General features: G+C 39.7%; 1 protein-coding gene across 1 annotated transcript in view; it reads left to right on the top strand.

Annotated features, from left to right (window-relative positions):
• The window catches only part of LOC137277162 (cys-loop ligand-gated ion channel-like), a 43,967-nt gene extending 16,890 nt beyond the window's left edge, over nt 1–27,077 (top strand). Inside the window, exons 2-7 of the mRNA XM_067808836.1 lie at nt 8,610–8,804; nt 9,606–9,863; nt 23,533–23,688; nt 24,127–24,306; nt 25,997–26,044; nt 26,985–27,077. Of these exons, the coding sequence (XP_067664937.1) occupies nt 8,610–8,804; nt 9,606–9,863; nt 23,533–23,688; nt 24,127–24,306; nt 25,997–26,044; nt 26,985–27,077 (930 nt within the window). The remainder of the gene's footprint in view (nt 1–8,609; nt 8,805–9,605; nt 9,864–23,532; nt 23,689–24,126; nt 24,307–25,996; nt 26,045–26,984) is intronic.
• Nucleotides 27,078–27,657: the final 580 nt, after the last annotated feature.

The raw sequence follows: 27,657 nt of genomic DNA, 5'->3' as shown, positions 1-27,657 counted from the left end.
GAGTTAACATATGCATGCACGTTATGGAAAGTACGCCAAGTGTCCGAATATAACTGACACGAGTCTGTAGTACAGGTGTTTTGTCGTGGGGTAGGACTTCAGTCTCAGAAAAACCGTGGTCTCGCGGCGCCGATCGTTGCTTAAAGGTCACATGCAACCAAAAAATCAAACATAATTAAAACACATTTATCACTTATTCATGACACATAATATACATTGCTGCTTTTAAAAAAACAAATAAACAAAATTATAAGCGTACAATCGCGATTCAAAAGTGCTATATTTTGTACTTGGGCTTGCTTCCCCCGAAACGAAGCCCTCGGGAGACCGAACCCAGTCTTAGCACCTGGATGTGCACTCAAGTGTAACGACGGATTCTGATTGGCTGTTTCATTTGCTGATCTGCTGAGGGTTCATTGTGTGTACAGACAGATGATCTGTTTGATGGGCATTTTAGAAGTATAGCGAGTCACAAGAAAGTAAGATTCTTTATGGATAACAACTTCTTTTTGTGTACTTGATGCGTCGTTTCAGTATGGATTCAAATACTGTTGTCAAACAAAATCATACACACTAAAACAAGTCGTTATCCATGAAGAATGTATATAGAGATGTTGGGTTTGGAAAATACATGTTCTCCGAATTTGCGCTCGATCCAATCAAAAATGACATCAGTAGAGATGGTAAACTACTGCGTGGCTGGAATCTGCCATTCGTCCAAGTACAAGGCAGGACTTGAAAGTGACAAGAATTTGCACCAGTTTCCGTCAGATCCAGTCATCCGAAAAAAGTGAATGTAGTTTGTTTGCAACCCACAGACATGAAAACATGTCATGTGTATCACACGTGCCTAATTACATAATGTGGCAGAGACGGGACTCGGGTGCACGAGTCATAAATCAACTTATTTTCTTTATGTCGTATACTCTGATAGGTGTTAAGTTCAAATTACACGTGGTCAATGATTGAAGCTGTGTACTGCATGTTGTCTTTAGCAGACAGACAGGCAGACATACAGGTGTGAATAAACCAGACACTGAGCTTTCTCTGTGCTTACCACAATCAACAAGTTTTTTTTACGTAACGAGTAGACCATTTACTTGTTTGTGTACACACTCAAGATTAGACTACTGCTCACGACCTCTGACGCTAGGCATGCATACTGTTTCAAGTCCCGCGAACCTATTCACTGCGCATGCGTTATGGACGCAGCGCAGCACAGCTGTTGAAACCAGTTTTCCCCCCAACGCTGGGGGGAATTTAGTGAAACGTTTGAACTCCGATTTCGCGGGCTTTTTTTTCATCGCGTTTTTTTCAACTTTATAGGTTGAATTGGCATTTTTTAGGATTTGTTTCGGTAAGTGCATACCGAAAGGTACCAGAATCTGCAAAGTTGTGTTTTACGTTGTATGTGACCTTTAACTTCAGCATGCCACCGTGACTATATGAACTTTAAATAATAATATATAATATCATGGCGACATACACACACTTTTAATTTTCTAAACACTGCACCAAATACTGTGCAAGAAAATTTGAAGCTCATTTTCAAAATAATCCTCCTAAATCTTAAACAGTATGGTCTCAACCAACATCTTTAATACTTTAATTAGCTAATGATATATCTCTATAAGAATTACATCAAATAAGGGTTCAATACATTTTAACGTTCATCCCAGTATTATACAAAAACAGCTGAGAAATATTTTCTTCTGTTACCGAATGGAACAATGCCTAACGTGTTTGTGACAAATTTGACCTTTTTCACAAACATTTGTATGTTGAAGTGTGCTTTATCTGTAATTAAAGAAATATTATTTAAAGGTCACATATACTCTAATAGGGTACAAACGCAAAATCACTTGCTGACATCGGTATAAATGAAACCCCGTGATTAAAAATGCTCATTTCGATGTTTAATTACCTTAAATCGACCTTTTTGTCAACAGTGCAAAATTCTCAGCCGCAAACGAAATTTCAACCAATCAGAGCGGCGCGTCTCCGTGACGTAATAGTGGGTATAGAAATGAGGGTCTGTGCAGTATTCATCTACATTTCAGGGGTTGAACTAATTCGTTTACAGGTTTGTACAAACTTGAAATCGCGAAAGTTGTTGAGAAAAATGAAACATATGTTCTCACAATCTACTATCAATTAGTTTTGTCTCCTGCTTTGCCTAGTTTTCGAGTTACAATCCTTGTTTTCATAGACGATTCTGTCAAGATCACTTGGTGTCGCTAGGTTGTAATCCGTGTTAGATGGTATAAACCTACACGTTATTTGTCATCACTCACTTGATGCTCAGTTGATGAATTTATAACAGGTATGATTAGTGGTAACACCACTTAGATTACCCGACAAAGGCCCCCATTTGGCATTTCTTTTGTCTGGATCGATCAAAGGATTAACCGATAACACGCTGATTGATTAATAAGTTTTATGGGGATTTGTCAAAAGTTAGTGTTTATGTATGTACATTTACTAATCTATACTGAATACACTCTGTCGTGTCTGTGTCTATGTAAAACAACACCCTTCTTTCAAAGGATTAACCACCAATACATTGATTGATTGCTCATTATTGGCTAACTAAATAACTTTTAAAACAGAATGACGCACATTATGCAATTAGTTGCCAGGTGTTCTATCTTGAATGACCAATGAAACTATACAGAAATGTGAAAAACCTGAAACGATACATCACGTTTTCGTATATTAGACTGTTAAAAGACACATCACTTGGGAAATCTGCAGATGAATTATATATCACTTGTTTTTGTGGATATTGATGGATACATTCCTAGAAGAAGGTAATAGTGTGACATTGCTCCTATAACTTTAATTTTAATATTTGCATTTTTGTTTTTAATACGTTGTCGTAGCTTTCAACAGAACCACTGTTTTCGTCGTGAAGTATAATGATGCAGACGACGTACACTAGGGCGTGGGTGCGAATTATGATTCATAAAGGCAAACTATGAAATGTCTACATATTACATTCCTGTTATACATTCGCAGATCGCTTCTTTTTATTAAGTTTCAAAATGCCTACAAGTATGATTATAAAGTAATTAGGATTATGAGACAAAGTATAAAGACGCATATTGACAAGTGTCTACATACTGGTGAGTGAACGGTACAACCCAAGTAAATTTAGCAAGTGAAGAAATTTATCGCGCAGTATTTTCACTTCGACCCCGACCTCGCTTCGGTTATGTTACAGGTTGTGTCATGCAAACTCCTTTTGGTAATGATTCAAATACATATTTATGTAGTTTTGATTTTCTAACTTGATGAGAGCAAACCATACATAATCTCATTAATTCAAGTGGATTTGACTTCACGATTTTCAAAAATGGCGGCGCCCGGTGTTGGGATGATTGCTATTTAAGTTTGTTTTCACCGACTTACAAAAGGACATTTACTTTCTACTGGTAGTAAAATATGTATTTTATTGATGGACATTGGGATTTTACATGACATTGCTTATAACATAACAATTTCACTCTTGGAAGTGAGGTGGAGGTCAATTGCAATATGAATGCCACTTCGACCCCCACCTTGCTTCCTTGGAAGAAGTCCTTATGTTAAAAGTTGTGTCATGCAAAATCTTTTTGGCCATGATTCAAATGCATATTTAACTACTAGTAAAAAGTAGTATTGATTTTCTAACTTGACGAGAACAAATCATAATCTCAATAATTCTAACGGACTTTAGCCCGTGACTTCACGATTTTCAAAAATGGCGGCGCCCGGTCTGAGGATGAATGCTATTTAAGTTTGTTTTGACCGACTTACAAAATCAAAATTACTTTCTACTGGTAGTAAAACATGTATTTTATTGATGGACATTAGGATTCTACATGACATTGCTTATAACATAACAATTTCACTCTTGGAATTGGTCAATATAAGGGGTCAATATAATATTACTTACGATAATATTGTCACTTCGACCACAACCTCGTTTCCGAGGAAGAAAGCATTATATCCATGCAAAATCCTTTTGGTCAGCAATGTGTAGTAAGCAGTCTTGATTTTATAAACTCTATGAAACTCCATTTTCTATCCTGGAAGCGTGGTAGGGGGCGAACCATCCGATTTAGTATACACCACAGGCTTCCACAAAGCTCACTTCGCACACACTAACAACCAATTTAAGCACCAACTACGGAGTCTGGTGGAAATCTGTGCATAGTGACACCATCACCCGACCCCAAGGAAAAATTGACGGCAACACAACAATTCGGCATGTCTTTGGTGACGTCGAGAAATCAGCAAAATGATGAGCTTCCTACACATTTTCTACACATTTAGCTGGAAACAGTTCCTTCTATGACGTCACTGCAGGGCCCTGGCGACAGTGTTACGTAACCTGTCTGCGGTTTCGTTTGCTGGCGAGAGAGAAGCAGACGGCCTTTTAGCAACTTTTAAGCGCTTGGTATTAATTAACCACAAGTTTCTTTTGAAAGAAAATGATGTTTCGTTTATGACTAACCAAAAATCTCTCATATGCTGTGATAAAAAGAGTACAAAAAATTGAGTTTAGTGGTCCTTTAAAATGAAACACGTCTTCAAGTGAGATCCAAAGTAAATGCCAAGTGGTTATTAACAGGGAATAACTTAGTGTTTGTGTGCTATGTCCTACATTTATAGGATATTTATCTGACACCTGTGAGAAAATGCAACACCCTCCAACAGAATGAGAGTAATTGCCCTAGTTTGATCTGCACGAACGGACATTAGATCACTGTGGCAAATACATTGTGCAAAGTTATCTCCCCTGGTCTATTTTCCAATGACCTGCTAACTCACTGGGTGATATCGGCAAAAAGTATCAACCAAAAATATTCTTTTGTTACAAGCATCGCCCTTGTTTTTTTAAAACTTTCACCTGCTGTTTGTTGCCATCTACTGGTATTGAACATGCGACAGTGTAAACGTGTGGAAATGCGTATAATTACGTACGGTTTTATGCCAGGTGCACCGATTTTGTGGAGTGTTGGTCATTACATATACTTTGAAACATCTGTCTTTCCAAGTAATAAGACTAAATGATTTCATTAGAGGCAGTAAACGTACTACCGATTCTGTTTATTGTTCTTGTGTCACAATAAATATTCCCCTGCCAGTATGTTCGGAGGGTGTATATGGGTGGGATGGGTCCTTTTTGTCAGGCAAGAAGACAGCCTTTTTTCAGTCTGCATCTTCTTGGTTAGACCTAAACATGAAAACAGTTCAAGCGCAGGTTGACGAATCGGTGGGAGAGTTTGACGGCTTTTGAACTACTAGTATATTACACTTGCGTAACCTTGATTCGTGGATATAAGGAAATTCATATCATAATGCATGATTTGATTTTGTAGACGCACTGATTGTTATATTCATTGACTCAACAAATTGAAAATGCCTAATATTCTACTCGTGAATCAAACGTTTGTTTGCGGAAGCCATTTGCAATCATCACCCATTCATGTACCCTTACAATGTGACGTGGATTACGTAGGCGGATGCTTCATACCCCTGTGTGCGACATCCATCTGCATTAAGCATTGACACCAAGGAAAGCAGACAACGAGAAGTGAGAAGGTTGGAGCTAACGGTATCGTTTTTACCTGACATTTTGTTGAAATAAATGTTTTTGACAATGATGGTATTACCTGAGGCTATTTATGCCAATGCTGGACAATTAAGTTTAGAATGCTGATATTCGGAACTTTTTTGTCAGCGAGGCGTGGCATTGCATGTACGTCAAAAGTACCGCTACGTAGCGTCATTACGAGCTAGCATAACAATTTCCGCGATCCACGAATCAAGGTTATCCACGAAGGTTAGGTTACGGTAAATAACTGACATACCGGAAGGTGAAGTTGAAGTTTCTGATTTGGCTTACAACTTTGAAAACAAGACATATTTTGACAGAACTGATCTCGCTCCGTTTCCGGCGTAATACGAATTCATGAGTTTTTTGAGAATTTTGCTCGACCAAGTACTTTCATTTAGTGTTAAGAAAGTCTAGACTGATCTTGTTGAGGCGTATGGTTAATCTTTGCGTCAGTGATTTAGTGGTACACATGCTGGCACCAACAACAGATCTGTCTTTGTACGTGTGAGCAGCTCTTTATATGACAACCAACGCTGGTAGGGGTGAGGACGTTTTATTTCTCGGTAGACTTTTCAGTTACGAATCCACATGGATTCCACCAACAAAACCCATCCTGTAACATTGGCAATATCAATATAAACATCAAAATATTCTTGAAAATGTTGTATAACATGGGTTAACATACAGGTTGCATAAATTGAATTAAAATAGCCATGTATTACAATACACTCGGTCACAACATTCACACAATGCACTGAGCAAACTAAATTGTATATTTAAGAAAATATACAAATAAACCTTACCCAGCTGTGGAAAGGAATGGCAGTTTAAATTCTACCCTGTTTGGCACCTGCAAATAGCATTTGCCAAATTCATACCACTGCAAGGCATACACTAATGCAAATACTTCAGGTACTTGTTATGTTGAAAATAATGTGCTAATTATTTGTAATGTTTCCTAAATTGTATTTAAACAGTGTAAATGATAATGCCTATCTTAAGTGTATTTAAATAAAAGAATATTAAATTAAAACTAACCTGTGGCAAGCAACAATGTTGTAGCTGTGCTTTTCTGTCCTGTTCAAGTGCTGGATACTAAGTGCCATGTGCTTGGACACTCAGTGCATTAATATCCCCCCCCCCCCCCCCCCCGCCCGTCCCAAAAAAAAGAAGAACTTGTACCCAATCAGAGACGTAATCTCTGGTCGCATTACACACAATATGAAACTGAGGCCAGAATGAACAACCTTACGTCTTTAGTGATATAAATATTCCACAAAGGGGCATGATTTAGATGCACCTCAACCACATAGAATTTTCTACAAAACCCTCAACAAAACCTCTTTTGAGTTTTGAACATCAAATTTCAGATAACCACAATGTGTATTAAATAACCCTTCAACAAAAAAACTTTAAAACATATTTTTGGAATTTAGCAGTTTATGCTTTTTATTTGCATGATTTTATAACTACATAAAACACCTTCACCTGACAACAATAAAATATTTGTTTCTGTTATGCCTATGATCACTGGTTGATCCTGACTGAGCTGTGTTTGTGTTATGTCTATGATCACTGGTTGATCCTGACTGAGCTGTGTGTGTGTTATGCCTATGGCCACTGGTTCATCCTGACTGAGCTGTGTTTGTGTTATGCCTATGATCACTGGTTGATCCTGACTGAGCTGTGTTTATGCTATGCCTATGACCACTGGTTGATCCTGACTGAGCTGTGTTTGTGTTATGCCTATGACCACTGGTTGATCCTGACTGAGCTGTGTTTGTGTTATGCCTATGACCACTGGTTGATCCTGACTGAGCTGTGTTTGTGCTATGCCTATGACCACTGGTTGATCCTGACTGAGCTGTGTTTGTGCTACGCCTATGATCACGTAATAATCTGAACTCTTCGTACACAAGGCTCTTGACAACATGAAACTAAAATACTGGGCATGAGATAGTGCCGTAAAATACAGGTCTGGAAATTAAATTCTTTTCAAAGATAATTAATTCCATTTGTCAAGAACAAAATTATAAAAGCAAGCAATAGAATGACCTAACAGGAAATGCGTGCATACTGCAGACGTATGTGTACAAATTACCAACAGATGAGTCTTGTGGCAGCTTACGCTGGAGAGATTCGTCTCCGTGTAATCAAGCCCAAGCTAAAATGGCGGCAGCATCGGTGTCAGATACACGGTAGTTGTGAAAAATATTGACAAACGACATTGCATCGTGTCATAACCGATTTCTATCTGTGTGTTTTCATGTGACGCTACCATATATCGTATTTCAAAGTTTAACTGTGACTGCCTCTGTCGTCTAGTGGATAAAGCATGCGAGACCTCGTGATACCACAATATAATGACCCTGACTATTGCTCACTCGTCACGGAAGGGAAACAACAATTAGTGTCTGTCTAAGGGCAAGCGTTTTCTGTCGGAGTGGGGAGACTAGGTTAACCTGCGACATGTATCTCCACGGACTAGCACTGCAGAATCGATGTAAACCTCTACCAGGAGTTGCACAAAACACACACACACATGCGCACGCACGCACGCACGCACGCTCGCACGCACGCACACAACACACACAAACAGAACACACAGACAGAAACCTACATGCACATCGGTGTTAAAGTTAAGCCCCATTTCACCACCTCATCCTGGTCAACGATTGACACTCCAGGCATGATATATGAAAGAATAGTTTTCACTGAGACGAATAAACATGCATACTTGTGTGGTGCAATGTGGTTGTCTATCTAATCATTTCAAAGCCTTGTGTAACCCTCCTTGTCATCTTAAGTTAGAACATAACGAGACACACATAAAATGTCAAAGCTACAGACGTTATAAATAATAAAATGAATTCGAATCTCCCAAAAGCATATATGCAATATCTGAAAGGTTTTAGCTGAGTTTACTGTATTGGAAACGATTGTTCATGTTACACCATCACGTAACTGTTACATAGAATTGTGGCGTCATCCGATGTCTTTCTAGATCGTGGACGACGTGAACTGGGCGGAGCGCTGGAACCCCAAGCTACTTATACAGAATGTGGCCAGCGATCAGAAACAGAGCGTGTGGTTTGACGTGCAGTTCAGCGAGGGTCAGGCCTTTGTCCTGGAGAAGAGACGCCTCAAGGGCTGGTTCACAGAAAACCTGGAGCTAGAAGCTTTCCCATTTGATATACAGGTAAGGCCCATAGCAGCAACCTTCTACAGCCGTAGAGCATAGTCCGACTACCTCGACGACATACACTTACGACAGTCGTAAAGTCAAGGTGGCCACTACCTTAACATACACTTACGACAGTCGTAAAGTCAAGGTGGTCATAGCCCCACTACCTTAACATACACTTACGACAGTCGTAGAGCCAAGGTGGCCATAGCTCCACTACCTTAACATACACTTACGACAGTCGTAGAGCCAAGGTGGACATAGCCCCACTACCTAACATACACTTACGACAGTCGTAGAGCCAAGGTGGCCGTAGCCCTACTAGAGTATTGAATGTGACCATCTACCGAACGTGACAATTGTTTTCACATTTTCATATCTCCCCATGTGAACATCACGTCCAACTGTTGGTCCGAGGAGGCGAGGAAGTTGTATCAAGATTTTCATATGAATTGACGAATGACGAATCATTAACGCATATGATGCTCAGACTTTCATTCACTACTGTGCGCGCTCCAGGCTTGAGATATAATTGACCTTCTTTATACAGCTGGACAAGTGAGTGAGTGTGTGAGTGAGTGAGTGAGTGAGAGTTAATTTTACGCAGCTTTTAGCTATATCCCAGCAATACCATTGCAGGGGACACCAGGTACAGGCTTCACATATCGTACTCATGTCGGGAATCAATCCCAGGTCTTCGAGTTTGCCGTGACGACCAACGCTTTAACTGCTAGACTACCCCGTCGCCCCTGTAGACTGATGACTGTAGTATAGGGCGTTTACTCACATGTGTCATGCTTGCTGTTATTATTCCAGCATTTGTCTCTCGTGATAACCTCTGACCTGTCCAGCAAAGAGGTCACCCTTGTCGAAGATGACCTTGAACTCAGCAGCGTCAATCGACTGAGTTTCATTGATGAACAGGAATGGGAGATGAGAAACTTTGTGGAGCTGCTGCCTCAGGTGACTAGGCGTGAATACAGCAGTTCCAAACATGAGTTCCCCTCCATCTTAGTGAGGTGCTGTGCCTTCAGACGGCCTGGCTTCTTCATTTGGAACATCTTGTGCGTTATGGTATGTGACGTTATTATTATATATCCTTACTTGTTATCGTATCATTTACATGGGAGTTATGAGTGGTTTTACCTTCAACTTGTATAAATACAATTTTCGAAGCAGTGCACGAGGGCAAAAGGACGGTGTGTGTCTTCCAGGGCGTACGAGTGTATGCATCATACAAATGCGTGCCAGTTATATTCGGACACTTGCTGTATTTTTCATTGACTTAAATGTTGATTCCGTGAAGCATAAATAATTTTCATGAAGTATTTTTTCGCAAGGTCCAAGTCAAAATTTGACAAGTTGCAGTGCATAAATGGCATAAATAATTTTCATGAATTAAAATAAAATTTGCTCATTTGTAAGGAATCATCTTACCTACAATCACATAATTTCCGTTTAATTTTTCGTTGCTTATGTATCGAATGGCAACAAGTTAATTGACATATGCACAGTGCCATGAACTCCTTTAACATGACGGCATGTGGGATTGTGCATTGTCAAACCATACGTAAGCTGATATGTGTGATATCATTAGATAAATAGCGACCGGAAGACTGAACTTAAATTATGTACGCAGATCCGGGAAAAGTTCACATTTGTCAGACAAAATTTCCGAAGATCCATCCTAAAATCCTTCCTAAACTCACAAATGTGTTTTGGATCTTAAGGGTCACATGCAAAGTAAACCACCGATTTGCAGATTCTGATATTTTTCGGTATGCACTAACCGAAACAGTGACAGATCTGCACTACATAACCGTGTTTGAGTCACAGACCTGCACTACATAACACTGTTTGAGTTACAGACCCGCACTACATAATCGTGTTTGAGTCACAGACCCACACTACATAACCGTGTTTGAGTCACAGACCCACACTACATAACCGTGTTTGAGTCACAGACCTGCACTACATATCACTGTTTGAGTCACAGACCTGCACTTCATAACGTGTTTGAGTTACAGACCTGCACTACATAACCGTGTTTGAGTCACAGACCTGCACTACATAACCGTGTTTGAGCCACAGACCTGCACTACATACCACTGTTTGAGTCACAGACCTACACTACATAACACTGTTTGAGTTACAGACCCGCACTCCTTAACACTGTTTGAATGACAGACCTGCACTACGTAACCGTGTTTGAGTCACAGACCTGCACTACATAACCCTTTTTGAATCACAAACCTGCACTACATAACCGTGTTTGAGTCACAGACCTGCACTACATAACCCTGTTAGAGTTACAGACCAGCAATACATAACCGTGTTTGAGTCACAGACCCTCACTACATAACCATGTTTGAGTCACAGACCCGCCCTACATAACCGTGTTTGAGTTACAGACCTGCACTACATAACCGTGTTTGAGTCACAGACCCGCACTACATAACCGTGTTTGAGTCAGAGACCCGCACTACATAACACTGTTTGAGTCACAGACCTGCACTACATACCACTGTTTGAGTCACAGACCCGCACTACATAACCGTGTTTAAGTCAGAGACCCGCACTACATAACCGTGTTTGAGTCCCAGACCTACAAAGTACTGATGCTGTCACATACAATGTTTGCCTATACTTATACCATGTGCAGAAACTGCAGGACATAGTGCTGCTTTTTTGCGCACCTACTAAACACGATGTCATTCTGACTGTATTGTGGACGAGGGCCTCATTAGTGAATACATACTTTCTGTCTGCCTGCCTGTCTGTCTGTCTGAAACAAAACTGAGATGTTTTGTCCGTAAAAGTGAACGTTGCCTTTCAGCTGTACCACCCCAACACTGAAGTAGAAACTTTGGATTTAATCGTTCAGGTGAAGAGGGAGCAAGGATAAATTCCAAAACATCGTGTTTATGAAATGTAGATTTCGAAGTTATTATTAAACAGTCATTGATTTATGTTCATTACTTCGAAACGCCTTCAAGGAGCTCATGAGACAACAACACAGAGATCAAGCAGCAAAATTCACGTTGGTAGTTGATTAGTGATATGCGGGTCACGTCAAGTCATAAAACATTAAATGTGTGCCTGGTTGGGAACTGGAGCTATATCTTAATTCAGAAGTTAAATCATTATACCAACAGCATATTAACATAAAGTGATTGTCATCTCCTATATTGCACATTCGCTCATTTCTAGGTTCCTCATTATGTCTACGATACCCGCTTTAGTTCCCTGATGAATGGAACAGCACCCCAAGCTGGCGATATCTAAACTTATCACATGTTCAAGTGCTAATACAAACTTCTTTTGGAAACTTTTGTTAATATATGCAATATCAATATACTTTGAGATTTTATTGGAAAGTAGAATGCAATTTTACTCTGTTGAAAAATTCATTAACAAACATAGATATTGTAAGTATATTGCTGCTTTTAAGGATTTCGGAAAGGTAGTGAACATAGAACATCTCTAATGCTAAAGGCCGCTTTGACCTTACGATTTTTTAAGAGCTTGACATTGCATATTGTAACCTTTTCCAACATATCTTTAATTGGGCATAGCTAAAATTTTACACCAAACTGAAATCATTCTTTTATATGCATAATATACCGAGGATATTCTGTACACATTCTGCCTATTAACAATGTTTTAAGAAGGATCGTTTGCAGATTTCAGGTGCAGTGAAGATGGATTGAAAATTTACACTTCAAGTATCGTCAACTTGAATACGCAATGTATTTAACTTATTTAACGTATTTAACGCCAAAGTTCAAGCATCCATAATACATGTATATAATGCGTTTGCAACAGGATATATGTTCCTGAGCAAAACTGAAAACACTATTTTTGGAGAACATATCTGTCAATATATATTTAATACTCCCCTCACACTTGTGGCGGAATGCTATCGGAATGAACATATTTGTACATTCCTGGCAATTCGAACTGATTTCTAAACCTTCTTACTACACTCTGAATGCATGACAACTATACTAAGCTCATAACGAAACTGCGCATACAAACATTTAAGATCTAAATTTATCAAACCTGTGTAGACACATATGGATTTAAACTCAGAGATTAGTGACATGTATCCAACATGCATGCACGTGGCAATACTTTGTTGCACGTGCATTCCGGGAAAGAGAAACAGCAAAATGAATATCGCACAATACTGTCACTTTGGAAAGCTCAACCTCTGCCCTTGCGATCGTTCAAAAAAAAAAACCCAGCGGTTGAAAGGCATTACATGCCAAGGCTAACGTCGGCACAACGTCATGAGGCCATTCGGATGATCCGTGGGGGAATATCTCAACGGCAAGTGGCTGCACATTTCTACTGCCACCGGAACATCATTTCTGCACTGGTGAGACGCTACCGGAATACAGGTGACGTCATCGATCGATGGATAAGTGATGACTGCGCGGATCACCCCAGGACTTCGCCGAATTCACCCCCAACACAGTTCAACAACGTTTACGTCATACTGGGATCAGACCACGACGTCCCGCCATACGACCTCTCCTGACACAACGTTATCGACAAGCTGAATGTGGTGCCGAAAGCATGTCCGCAGACCCTTGATTTGGTGGAGAAATGTTGTTTTCACTGATAAGTTCCGGTTTAACATTTCCCATAGTCATGTGATGAACGTCATCGTTCTTATAGACGCTTGGGAGAACGTTATGCACAGGTCTGTGTCTTGGAGAGGAATCGCTTTGGTGATGATTTGGGGTGGAACAACAGCACGCCAAACTTTGGTGATTCTTCAGGGCAACTTAACTAGTGTGGGCTACAGGGATCAGATTCTTCGACCTGTGGCAATTCCTGTTCTGCAACGTCATGGCCCTGGGTTAACATTCCAACAGGACGCCGTCATACGGCAGGGGTTGCTATGGATTTCTTACAGCACCACAGCGTTGACGTACTGCCATAGTCTGTAAAAATTCAGCGGATCTCTAGCCGATACAGCATGCTTGGGACGAGATGGATCGACGTCTACGCCGTCTTCCTCATCCGCCTGATAACGTCCTTGACCTTGCAACAGAACTTGAGAGAATCTGGCGTGACATCCGACAAGCCTTCCTTGCACGTTTGATAGGCTCTATGCGTCATCGATGTGCTGCTGTTCTCAAAGCCGATGGTGGACATACCGGTTATTGAGCTTGTGACATGGTTGTTTGACCACTGTCCCGCTTGTGGACTCGTGACGTCATTGTGATTGACTGCTCAACTGATTCTCCCGACTTGTTATGGTCTCATGATCCTTCCATTAAAGTTTATATGTACCTTTGACATTGTTATCGTACTTATCAACTTGGAGAATATTTTGACAATGCACAGTCTCTTTATGTGGCTAGTATATTTGGGTCAATTCTTGTAACATGCCCGAATGTTTTAAAGATGTTGAAAACTTTCGAGGTACCTTCGAAGTGGAAAAATATCGAAAGGCATTTGAGGTGAATTCGACATGCATTCTAAATTTTCATGCTGATTTCTAACGGCATTCTAACTATTCCGAACATATTCGAGGGAGAATATAAAAAAACAAGGCACTTCAAATCCTATTAGAATGTCTCAAATGCGCCTCGAATGAGTCGAAGTCGGGATAGACTCCACATGGATGGTATCCCTCCAGAGTTTTAAAAGTTTCTCCCAATGATTGTTCTATATTTAGAAATGCTATTTAATGCAGAGTTTGATAGTGGGATTTTCCCGGATAGTTGGAATGTTGGAGTTATTGTGCCTTTATATAAGAAGAGTGAAAGGCAAAATCCAAACAACTACAAGGGAATTTCTTTATTAAGTGTAATGGGTAAACTATTCACTAGTAGTTTAGATTCACGTATACGAGCTTGGCTTGGTTTAAACAAAACTTCACACGAGTCACAGGCAGGTTTTGGAAAAGATTATTTGGCATTTGATAATGTTTTCATTTTACAGTCGCTTGTCCGAAAGTACCTCTGGAAACCTGGTCATAGGTTTCGCGTAAATCATTTATTGATTTCCCTAAGGCCTTTGACTTGGTAGATCTTGACAAGTTATCGCATGTACTGTTAAGCAAAGCTGATCATGGCAAGATTTATAGGCTTTTAAGAGATATGTATAGTAAGGGCAAAGCGGGCGTCCGAGTTGCTAGTAATAGGTCGGATATATTCACAACATCACATGGCGTCAGACATGGGTGTATGTTAAGTCCGATATTGTAAATATTTTTCATAAACGAGCTTAAAATAGTGGCTTAAGGGGTATATTTGTGAAATCGGAACTGGACGACATTTTACTGCTGTTCTTTGCCGATGATGTCAGTCTAGTAGATGATTAAATATTCTGTCGAAGGGCTACAACGAAAATTAGATTTCCTACACAAAGTTTGCTTATAAGGGGGTTTGGAAGCGAATTTAGATAAGTCTAAACTGTCTTTTGAAATGGTGGTTATCTTAGACGTGAAGACAAATGGTTTTATGATGGTCAGGAAATGAAAGCTGGTATTTATTATAAGTATTTGGGTGTCTTATTTTCCTCAAGGCTAGTGTGGTCCAAAGCGTGTTCCTGTCAAACATGTTGATAAAGTATGACACACCTCATGCAATGACTAAGAATATATTTGACATGAAAATAGCACCTATTTTGCTTTATGGCGCTGAAATTTTGGGATATACATTAAGAGCAGATATTGAAAAGCTTCAGGATTCGTTTTTAAAGAGGCACTTAGGCTTAGGAAGTTTGTGTCTACAAAAACTGGGTTAGGGGAGTTGGATAGATATCAAACGACTGTAAATTATTTCAGGTACTGGTGTAGACTCGTGAGAATGGGTAGCTATAGGTATCGCGAGCTTGTTGTGAAATGTTTAAAGTCTTTGACAAAAATGGAAATGTTAACTGGGTCTCTCATGTTCGGTCACTATCGTTTAAATTTGGATTTTTTTGTATGGATTACTCAAGATTTTGTCGACGTAGATGTATTCATGGCAACATTTAAGCAACGCTGCAAGGATATTTGTTTCCAAACTTGGAGCAGTGATATTGGTAGTAATCACTTTCGGTTTATTCATCGTACAAGTCAGCTTTGGAAACATACTGCGTTGTACACAAACAGAGACTTGCGGCGTGTTTCATGTAAATTTCGTTGCTTATCGCACAAACTTGCTGTCCAACAGTTGCGTTTCAAAGAGGACATTGTAGATAATACTATAGCAACATGTAGTAAGTGTCTTTTACATGTCATAGAAGACGAATACCACTTTATTAGTTTGTCCATGCTACCATGCAAGTAGGATGCAGTTTACATATCATACAAATCCATCTGTTCTCAAGTGTAAGCAACTGTTATGCACAAAAAAATACTTCTTCAAACGTATCGGAATATTTCGACTGAAGTTGGAATACAACTCAAGTACACCTGCAATACATTCAGGCAGTACCGAATGCTCTTCGAGTGAACCCTGGCGCATGAGAACACCGCCGAATCACATAAAAATGTGGTCACGTGTCACTGAAACGTCAAATAGCATTATATGAAATTGCCTTTTTACAAAGCTTGAAAAAACTGTTTATTTTCCGTTCGAATCTGGGAAAAAAATTTCTGGTTGATTCTCCTTGGTTCCGGTCAAACCGAAATACAGTGTTCCCAGAAATTATTGAGAAAATCTTTGTTTTTTTACTAATGATGCTAAGATTGGAAAAAGGGCTTTCACTATGCACTAAGCATACTAAATAAGGGAAACAACTCTTGAAGGCTTAGAAGGCAGCTCATTACGTCAAGAGTTATCTCCCTTGTCTGAGCAGACGGCTTCCTGTGTTGACATGGCAGAATTTAAAGCAAGAGAGAAAAGAAAGCTCATTCTAGATGATTTTGAAAGGGATGAGGCTGATGCTAAAGTGTTAGCTTGTAGACATGGTATTCCTCTGTCTACAGTATACAGAACTTTGAAGAATATTCAAACAGGAACCGGGATAGAGCACAAAGCAGGGGCAGGTCGGCCGAGGAAATTCAGTGTTGTGGATCGCCGAAGACTGGGGCAGATTGTGAGTAGGGGCAAATTGAAAAGTGTTGAGAACATCAGAAATGAAATGATTAGCAGAGGAAGTCCTCAGGTATGCAATGAAACAGTTAGGCAGGAATTACAGAGACTTAATTGGGTGAAAAAACGTGGAATTCCCTCGCCGTTGATGAAAGATGCACAAAAGGAAAAACGTTTAACCTGGTGTCGGGCTCATGAAAATCAAGATTGGGATAATGTTTTCTTTTCGGATGAAAGTTCTCTTTGGCTTTTCCCTAATTGTGTGAAAATTTGGACCAAAGGTACTGTCAAACCTATCTACCAGCGACCAAAACATAGCCCGAAGTTTCACATGTGGGGTGGCATATCGGCTCGCGGAGTGACGCCATTGTGTGTTTTCACTGGAAACTTGACAAAAGAAAGATACGTTGACATTCTAAATGGTCACTTTCTTCCGACAGCACAAACATTGTATGAAGATGATTGGATTTTCCAGCATGATAATGACCCAAAACACACTGCGCGCTACACAAAACAGTGGTTGTCGGGCGAAAATGTTCAAGTTTTAGACTGGCCCAGTTACAGCCCAGACCTAAACCCAATTGAGAATGTGTGGGGAGTCATGAAGGACAGAATAAACCAAAAGGGACTGAGAAATATTGAAGATATGAAGGCCGAGGTGGTCCAATATTGGGATACCCTGTCACACGATTACATACAAACTTTGATGGGTAGTGTGCCTAGGCGTATTCAGGCATGCATTGCTGAGCGAGGAGGTCTAACAAAGTACTAAAACAAGACTGAGACTGTAAAAGGATGATGTTTTAACATGTTTATGTAAGTAAAACGCCAGAAGTTAATAAACGTAATGAGTTACATGACGCAACATGATTCTCAATAATTTCTGGGAATACTATAAGTGTGAGGGAGCCTTAAGGTATCATATTTCCTGGCACCAATCCTCACCCACCTATAGTTAAATCATTTCAATCATAACATGATTTGAACGTATGCTTGCGCTGACTTTGTGTGCCAGTAATGAAATCATGCACTAATACCCCACAGATAACAATACTACTATATGTTATGTTCTGTAAACCGACCTTAGCTGATACTATAAATGACCATTCTGTCCTGAACTCAAAAATAGCTATGGTTGATAACGTGTTTATCGTTAAAATGGCTATCATTCGTGTCCCCAAGGACTAATTTCAAATATTTAACGGTAATGAGGAGGATATTGCTATAAAAAAAACACTTTGGTATCATATGCTGAAAACTTAAACTTAGCTAGAAGACATTTTAGTAGGGTATGTGTTTTTATAGATGATATTCACAAAGGTCACCCGTTCTACCGTTGAATAATTAACAATGTGGTGACTACTACTAACTCGAGACGATATCCAGGGGTTATGAACCGATCACTTATTGATGTTATAGTCACAAACTTCACCTCCATTACTGAATTGTAAACCAAAAGACACCGTGTTCTGTAATCTGATTATTTAAATGACATTCGATTCCCGCAAATCATTGCTTACTTTGGATCAATACGTGTAGAATATTCAGGGGAAGAGCATGGTGGTAAGAAATAGCAAATTAAAAATAGACAATGAAATGATTGGATAATTCATAAGAAACTGTCAAAGTTTCCATCCAGCGTGACGCACAGACTGACTCACAGAACGACAACGTTCAAGCATGCATGCATGCATACATTACATACATACATACATACATACATTACATGCATGCACGCACGCACGCACGCACGCACGCACACATTACATACATACATACATACATACATTGCATACATACATACATACATACATTACATACATACATACATACATACATACATACATACATACATACATACATACATACATACATACATACATTATCGCTTTCCTTCATGTCGCAAGGGAAAATAAGTATTTTATTGCATCAATAGGAAGCTTAAGTGAATGCATATGCACCAACATATATGACTGTACATAATATAGGCCAGAATATTGTCGAAGATACGTGGCATTGTACCTTCATGTTGCTCAGTAATTGTCTCCAACGGGTGAGTTTATATGTTTATTATCTTCCAACGTTTATTCATCTGGAGGATTCGTGACGAAAGATAAACACAATGGAGCTACTTCATGCCCCAAGTGCTAGGTAATATTCATCTGGAGGAGTCGTGACGAAAGATAAACACAATGGAGCTACTTCATGCCCCAAGTGCTAGGTAATATTCATCTGGAGGAGTCGTGACGAAAGATAAACACAATGGAGCTACTTCATGCCCCAAGTGCTAGGTAATATTCATCTGGAGGAATATAATACAATAAGGAATGTGAGAACACGGAGACCAGTGTAGCGTTAGTTGCGATGTGTTGTAAATTAAGGAATAGATAGGAAGTCTCTGAAAAGGGAAAAGAACAGAATATGAAGAAACGTGTACCCGTGACCGTGATTAGTAAAGAGAGTAACGATTAGTGCATTAAATATAGAACGGGTGTGAGTAAGAGAATATGCAATCTTGAATACGTTCAGAAACAAATTTAAATTTTCTTTGGCGTGAAGGACAAACAGCTGTGAGCATTATGTTGAATTGGTTACTGAACATTTATAGTCCTGTCCCCGAGATGGTGAGCCAGACATGAATGGTTTGGATATTATAAGAGTGTGTTAAACTTTACTGACAGTCTGTGTATTCTTCAAACATTTAGCAGGTGAATTAAGTAGTTTTATATCCTTAAATTAGAATGAATGGTTGTGTGATTTGTGTACTGGTGATGATGTCAAGGTAATGGTGATCTTACAACGGATATCACAACACGTGAAGCAAGGTTAAGGCGCAGGCCCAGTGTTAAAGCTCAGCGGCTGTCCAATGTTGCAGTACTGTATCAGTTATGTTTAATGTTTTGAGACAAGAAAAGTTTCGAACAGGATTTGCTAAGATGGTTATTGAGCCACTGAATCATACAGATTCAGTAATGGATGTTTTGTAATCGATATTTTCTTCTCTTCTAAATGATCTCTTCATCAGTATAGTTGCGCTACATGCATGGCTTAGAAAAGGCTATAACACAACGGATCATATTACCACTTTCTTGTAAAATATCTGGAGTGAGAACGGTTTTACTGTAAAGATGCAGACTGAGGAGGCAATTGGCTCTGTTGAACGACAGCTGTATTCAATACAGTAACTGAATAAACGCAGCAAAAATACTTAAATTCTAACATTTGTTCAAATTTCGACAATTTCAATTTCAATTTAAATGACATTCGATTCCCACAAACTGCAAGACTAATCATCCAGCCATCTAATCATTGCTTACTTTGGATCAATACGTGTAGAATATTCAGGGGAAGAGCATGGTGGTAAGATGTAGCAAATTAAAAATAGACAATGAAATGATTGGATAATTCATAAGAAACTGTCAAAGTTTCCATCCAGCGTGACGCACAGACTGACTCAAAATCTCGCAGAACGACAACGTTCAAGCATGCATGCATACATACATACATACACACACACACACACATACATACATACATACATACATACATGCATGCATGCATGCATACATACATACATACATTACATGCATGCATGCATGCATACATACATACATACATACATACACATATACATACATGCATGCATACACACACATACATGCATACATACATGCATGCATGCATGCACACATACATACATACATGCATACATACATACATACATACATGCATGCATACATTACATACATACATGCATACATACATACATACATGCATGCATGCACACACACACACATACATGCATGCATACACACACACATACATACATACATACATACATACATACATACATACATACATACATGCATGCATGTATGTGGGAATACATACATACATACATACATACATACATACATACATGCATGTATGTATGTATGTATGTATGTATGTATGTATGTATGTGTGTGTGTGTATGCATGCATGTATGTGTGTGTATACATGGATGTATGTATGTATGTATGCATGCATGTATGTGTGTGTGTATGCATGTATGTATGTATGTATGTTTGTATGTATGTATGTATGTATGCATGTATGTATGTATGCATGCATTGTGATCTAAAAAGATAAATATTAGCAATATACACAATTAAATTATAAACCACCTGTCGATACCATCCCTTCAGCTGTTAGCAGTTTAGACGCATTTACCCATACATCAAAAATACATATATTCTACGTTTAATCAAGTGCAAAGTTTAAATTTACTTTGAAATGTTTGGGACTTACGTACCCATAGCACTAGGAATAAAAGGGTCATGTCATGCTGTGTCGGTAACGCGCTAATTGTACAAATATAGGGTTACGACAGAAACATTCCTTTGTCATGACAGTGGTCATTTATGACATAGTAAGATGTGGTATTTTGATGAGAAGCTACTGCAACATCAACGCATTATAATTATTTTTGTTTTGGGTTTTTAACTATGTTGTTACAGTGTGTAAAGATACAGCCGGTTATGCTCCTTTTGTGAGATTGTTTTTAAAAATGAATACCAAAACTTCCATTTGAGTCTGTTTTTTTCTGAACTATGTAAACTATGAGCTGCCACTGCCATACAGGGCGGAGGTACTGAAAGAGCTTTTTTTGATAGCTTTCGACATATACTGAGTCAAAAAAAACTTCACAAAATGTAAGTTTTAAAAATAATCAACATTTTTTTTCTCTGATGATACATCTATGTATCCGAAATGGGATCTCTATCTTTCGACTCTCGATAAACGTTAGCAAAACCCACTTAAACCCATCCATTCGTTGTGCAAATGACGTTAGTGCCAAATCAGGTTTTGCACGTGCAGTCGATCATGTTATTTTCGCGTCGAAGGTTTCTTCATTTGCACGTGTTTGCATCGGTCTCAAGAAGTGACAAAATACTTTTAAACCACAGTTCTAACGGTACTTTACATGCCATGATTGTCAAATGTGCAACGTGAACGTGCTGTTGACATGTTCCAAGCGGGAAGATCAGTTATTGACGTCGCAAGAGCAATGGGATGCAGCCGTCGTATTGTGTATGACTTGCGAGGTCGTCTACAAAAAACTGGCACCACTTCTGATCGCTCAAGGTCGGGTCGTCCAAGTGTGCCGTCACGAGCAGAAGACTGTCACATCGTCCTACGTCACCTACGTGACAGATTTCTGCCGGCTACACGAATCTGGGCTGAGATGTTTAGAGGTTGACTGTCCTCACAGACCATTCGAAATCGGTTGCGGGGTGCCAATCTCCATTCCTGACGTCCATATCGTGGGCCAATATTGACGCCATTTCATCAACCTCAGCGTCTGCTGTGACGTTACCTCCGATGGACCCAGAAAGACTGGAATCGAGTCGTCTTTATCGATGAATCCAGGTTTACCCTCAGCAGGCATGGAGTCTGGAAAGGATGTCGTGAACGGTATGCTGAGTGTTGTGTACAGGAAGTCGACAGATTCGGGACGGAAGTTGCATGGTGTGCGGTGCTTTCCGTGGAAACAACCATTCCCGACTTCTGGTCATCCGTGGAAACCTCACAGCGGCTGATATACGCGACCAGGTGTTAACCACTGAACTCGTTCCTTTCATGGCGGCTCATGGCCCAGGTCTACAGTTCCAGCATGATAATGCTCGGTCGCAAACCGCGATGTTGACACCAAATTTCCTTCAAAACGCTGGAATCAACGTCATGGACTGGCCATCGAGGTCCCCTGACCTTAATCCAATACAGCACGTTTGGCATGCACTTGGGAGAAGGCTCCGTGGTCTTAGGAACCAACCTCAGAATTTGCAGGACCATTGCACGAGCAATGGCGCAGAATCCCTAACCACGTGTTCACAAGCATCAGACAGTCGATGAAGAGACGGTGTTTGGCAGTGGTGAATGCACAGGGCGGCCATACACAATATTGGACTGAGAAATTTCGAATTTGTATTCTTGTGACTTGACATTCTGTATATCCATGTTTTGGAGCGGCGGTGTAGCCAAAAGGAACTGGTTATGGCACTGTCAGTGTATCGAGTACATCACACAGATGTCAGCAATGAAAAAATAACTTAACCATCTTACCATCTCTTGTTCTTTCATACTGCCCTGAAGAAAGAATGTGCAGTTTCTTTCTTGACTCAGTATATGTTTTCTTTTCTTTCGTTTTTTTAAAATAGTCATTGGGCTTGGTAAACTTGTATCAAGAATCGCAGCTTTATTGGACGTGGAAGTTATATAGACTCATGTCATATGTCGTCACTGATTGGCATATGTATAATTGAGAAATACGTACATACGGAATTGGGATTTCTCATCAAATATATTAAATTTCATTACTCATAGACTGTAATTACCTAAACAGTGCTGAGCTCGTTAGAGGAGATCTGATATTTAACTCTGCTATGTGTACATGGGCCGATGGCATACAAAACAGAAGTGGGAAGAGAATTAAAATTTAAATTTAACGTTTTTGCATCGGAATTCTTTCAAAACCAGGTTTTAAGACATAAAAACTTTAGATTTTGGGTGATTTCCGTAATAGCTATCAACATTGTAGCAATGGAGGTAGCATGTGGAGGTTCTCATGTCAAAATTCATTTTAAGAATATAAACTTAGAGGAATGATAAAAATATTTGAAATTCTGGGACAACCCTCCACAATCCACAATTCTCTCTTTCAGTGTTTGATTAGTTCTCTCTCGTTCTCGACGTTCTCGGTGGACCAGACAAAACCCCAGAACCGTCTCCAGCTTTCCTTTACCCTCGTCCTCACCGGAGTTGCCTTCAAGTTTGTGGCTACACAGTCCTTACCTAAAATACCCTACCTTACATACCTAGTAAGTATCACTTACTTCATCGTACATTCCTAGTAAGTATCACTTACTCTATCCAACATGCCTAGTAAGTATCACTTACTCTACCTTACATTTCTACTAAGTGGCACTTACTCTTGCTTACATACCTGGTATATGTCACCTATTCTTGCATAATTAGTGTGATTCCTTCTGTCTTACATACCTGTTAAGTGTCACTTACCCAATATTAGAGATGCACTTTTTGTTTCTATAGAATAATATACTCCTTTGTTTCGTTTGCTTGCTGTTTGGTGGTGAGTGCCACATTCAGCAATTTCAAGATGGCCAGTAAATAACCATGTCACCGGTGCATAGTTGACAACATGCTCAGTATTTCACACTAATTCGAGACGAGGTAGATGACGAGATAAATACATGTAGCGCCGCTTTGTATTTCTAGAAGATGTTCCTCCGTTTCAGGACAGGTACATCCTCATCTCTATGTGCATCATGTATTTTGTGTGCATCTGGCACGCTGTGATCACCCGTTTCCAGTTTGACGACAGACTCTCTCGGTCCATGGATTTCTGGGCGTTTGTAGGGCTTGCCTGCTTCTTTCTGTGCTTCCAGCTCTTCTTCATCGCCACAGCCAGAATCAACGTAAGACTAGTGAATACAGATCAGTTATCTCGTAGCAGAGTCATTTTAGCTAAATATTGATGTTTTTTTTATCGATGATCACTCTTCGACGCATTTTTTGGCTTTTTAAAAACTCAATCATACTGTTGATCTTCTTTGAAAACTTCGTTCTGTACTATCTTTTCCTGATTTCTCTGGACCTCAAGTTCTCATTTTGGGAAACCCTAATCTAGAAGAAAAACGAGCAAACGTTTCAGGAAAAGACAATTTTCATACATTTTAGTCTTTTGTCAATGAACTGCAAGGTTAAAGTTATATGAACGCAATCGATTTTCAGTTTTGATTTCCGATGTGTTGTATGCATTGTAGTTAACATGTATTTATCTACATTTGAAATCAAATACAGTCGAACCCCGTTTACCTGGACCCCACATATCCGGAAACCCCGCCTTCCGGACGATTTTTGTATGAAAACGAAACTTACGTTCATTAATTGTACTCGTTTAACCGGACCCCGCGCTTCCGGACGCGGATGGCGAAGTTTTTCAAACTATTCCCACAGATTTCTATTTCCATCATTTGCACTCAGGGCACAGTATTGAAGGGTCGCTCATATTACACGGATCTGCAAAGACATTAAGACAAATATGAGAGACATCACAACAGTGATAACAAAAAAAATCGCATAAATGCAGAAGGGCGCTTGCGACTAACTCAGTTTAAATGGTACCCTTCACACACAGTAGCCAAACAGTAGCCATGCTTGCAGTGCTGAGTGAGCAGCTCGTGTAACCGTCCCTGATGCTGATCCCTTGATCTCAGACTCCTTACCAGGTTCATTGTGAAGTCTTGAGGTATAGCATCACACTCCGGGAGCAACCGCCTCTGCAGTGTTTCAGAGATCACCTGGCGCAGGGTGTCTTCGGTAAACAGGGTGTCTTCTGCCCCGGCTCATCCTACAAATGTTCAAATGTTCAATGGGATTAAAATCGGGGGGGGGGGCACGTTAAAGAGTTCATCTCTCAATTAGAGTGCCGTCAGAAATCGGTCGGTTGCGTACATGAGCTAATGGCCCTGTCTCTATACGGTAATCCTTGGACGCCCAGGTCTTTGGGCACAAACAACAGTCCCAGTCGTCCTATGCCGCTGCCAATTTTCTAGTCCCACTCTGAGAGACGTTAAAATATGCAGCCACCGTAAGCTGGCTACGACCATGCTTGGAGCATGCCAAAAGCTCGACCTAGATTTCCACTACTCACAAAACGTCACATTCTTTCAAGAGGTTTTTACTGTCAAGGAGGCCGGAAAGCATGCTCTTGTCCCCCGATTTGCATGTGACCATACCCGATGTACATGTCCAATCGTGTGATAGGTTTGCGTTCGATTGTAACAATCTGCGTTCATGTTCATGCATGGACATCTTTTATCGGTGGAATAATTATCACTTTGTTTCTTTCTTTTTTTAGGTTTAAAGTTTGTTCCCTGTACCAGTGCCATAATCGATCATGATTGTAATATCTAACAACTAAAGTTTGTCTTAATATCAACACTAAATATGATTGAACAACCTTTAATTTCTACCAGTTATTCATGTAGGTAACCATTCAAAAATTGCGTTGCGTGTGTTGTGTTCCACTGCATAGAACGAGAATCCATTTTGAACCTCACAAATATATATTGTATATCAGAATACCCAATCACCCTATTTCAGAGCGCCAATAGGAAGATGGCGGTGTACGATGCTGAGAGGAAATATAGAGTAAGCAGAATTATTCAGAACCTCTTCTTTATTTACCAATAAAGTATTTATACACACTGTTTTATATCAAATATTTGATATCAAATTGACTAAAATACAGGATTTGTGTAATTTAAGTAAACTGGGAATGTATTAGTTTTGAAACATCTATTTACCGATATGAAACCTTGATAGTGATGTATATTTTAACGTCTAACACAACGATTCAACGAAACATTCACTCTCCTAGTCTTTCAGAAGATAATGGTATTGAATAAATAATGCCACTTCAAACACTAAAATAAAATGGATTGTCGACAAACCTAACGTATATACATGCAGTTTGTCATGTATAACGCTCAAGGATATCCAACGGTTATCCACACATACAAGGTCAGCGTGACCTGACTGCGTTGCTGCAGACCTGCCATCATTATGGCTACCTAGTACCTGGCAAGTGATGGAATATGGAACACTTTTAAAATATTTCGTAACTACAGCTTGAAATATGTTTCGTTTAGACACATTTACATTATAAACTCACAATGGTATGTCTAAGTATTGAACTGGTTTGTTATTCTTCTCATAATTGGTAATTCGGGTAATTAGTTTGCGTTAACAGTTGGTTGGGCTTATCGACCAATAGTCTTATAGAACGTAAATGTTGTTTATTCTCTAGTCGAGTGAGTGAGTCAGTCAGTCAGTGGATAAGTACTGGGAGAGTTGAAATCAACTCTGCCAGTTAACAACAAAATAATAATTGGTGAGGGTCGAGGATTTAAACCTATGACCATCAAATAAAGCACATCGTCACAGCGATGGCTAATTTACAACCAAAAGAGTCGTTCCACAGAGGGATTATAGATTACAGAAAATGACCTCGGCGTCAATAACATTCATTAAGTTTCCATGATAAAAATCACTTGTGGTGACAATCCATGTATATTTGGATGTGTTTCAGAGGAAGGCGGACAGGCTGCAAGGTGTTGAAGCTGACAAAAAACGCTGGAAGTTGGTTAGAGGAAAAACAAAGTTTAGAGTTGGTGTCATGTAAAACAAAATTCCGTTCATGGCCTCCGAGACTTTCCGATGTCCGAGGAAGTCACCTGTATGGAAACCTGTTGCTAATCTGAGCATTATTACTTGGGGAAGTCACAGACCTACTGTCATACTTTCAACATTGCCAATTCTGACCAGACAGTCATAAAATCATGTTTCACGTGAATCCCTTCCAATGAATTGATGGTGGTGATTCTCTTGAAATTCACTTTGTCACGAAATGGTTTGCAGAAATCTACTGACGGCAGTCTGACACGCCCGTTCATGTTCGTGGAAGATCGATATGTTGTTCATATCTTGTGATGTAATACTCGCACAAAATAAGTCATAATTTCGATTATGTTCCACCATCACTGAGAGATCACACCAATTATGGTACCACCTGCACAGTCACAAGAAGGGCAGTACATTGCCTACTTGTCTACTGTGACAACCGAACTTCTGGAAAAAACATACAGGACCACCTGAGTATGTACATCCCACACTCACTGCAGAAATCTTACCGACTGATGTACAACCGCGCATCCTTCACCATGTTGTTTGTGTAGAATCTGTTATGCGTCTTGTTAATAAAC

Source organism: Haliotis asinina, chromosome 3 (genome assembly GCF_037392515.1).
Source record: "Haliotis asinina isolate JCU_RB_2024 chromosome 3, JCU_Hal_asi_v2, whole genome shotgun sequence".
NCBI lineage: Eukaryota > Metazoa > Mollusca > Gastropoda > Lepetellida > Haliotidae > Haliotis > Haliotis asinina.
This window is presented reverse-complemented; position numbering and strand designations above follow the sequence as displayed.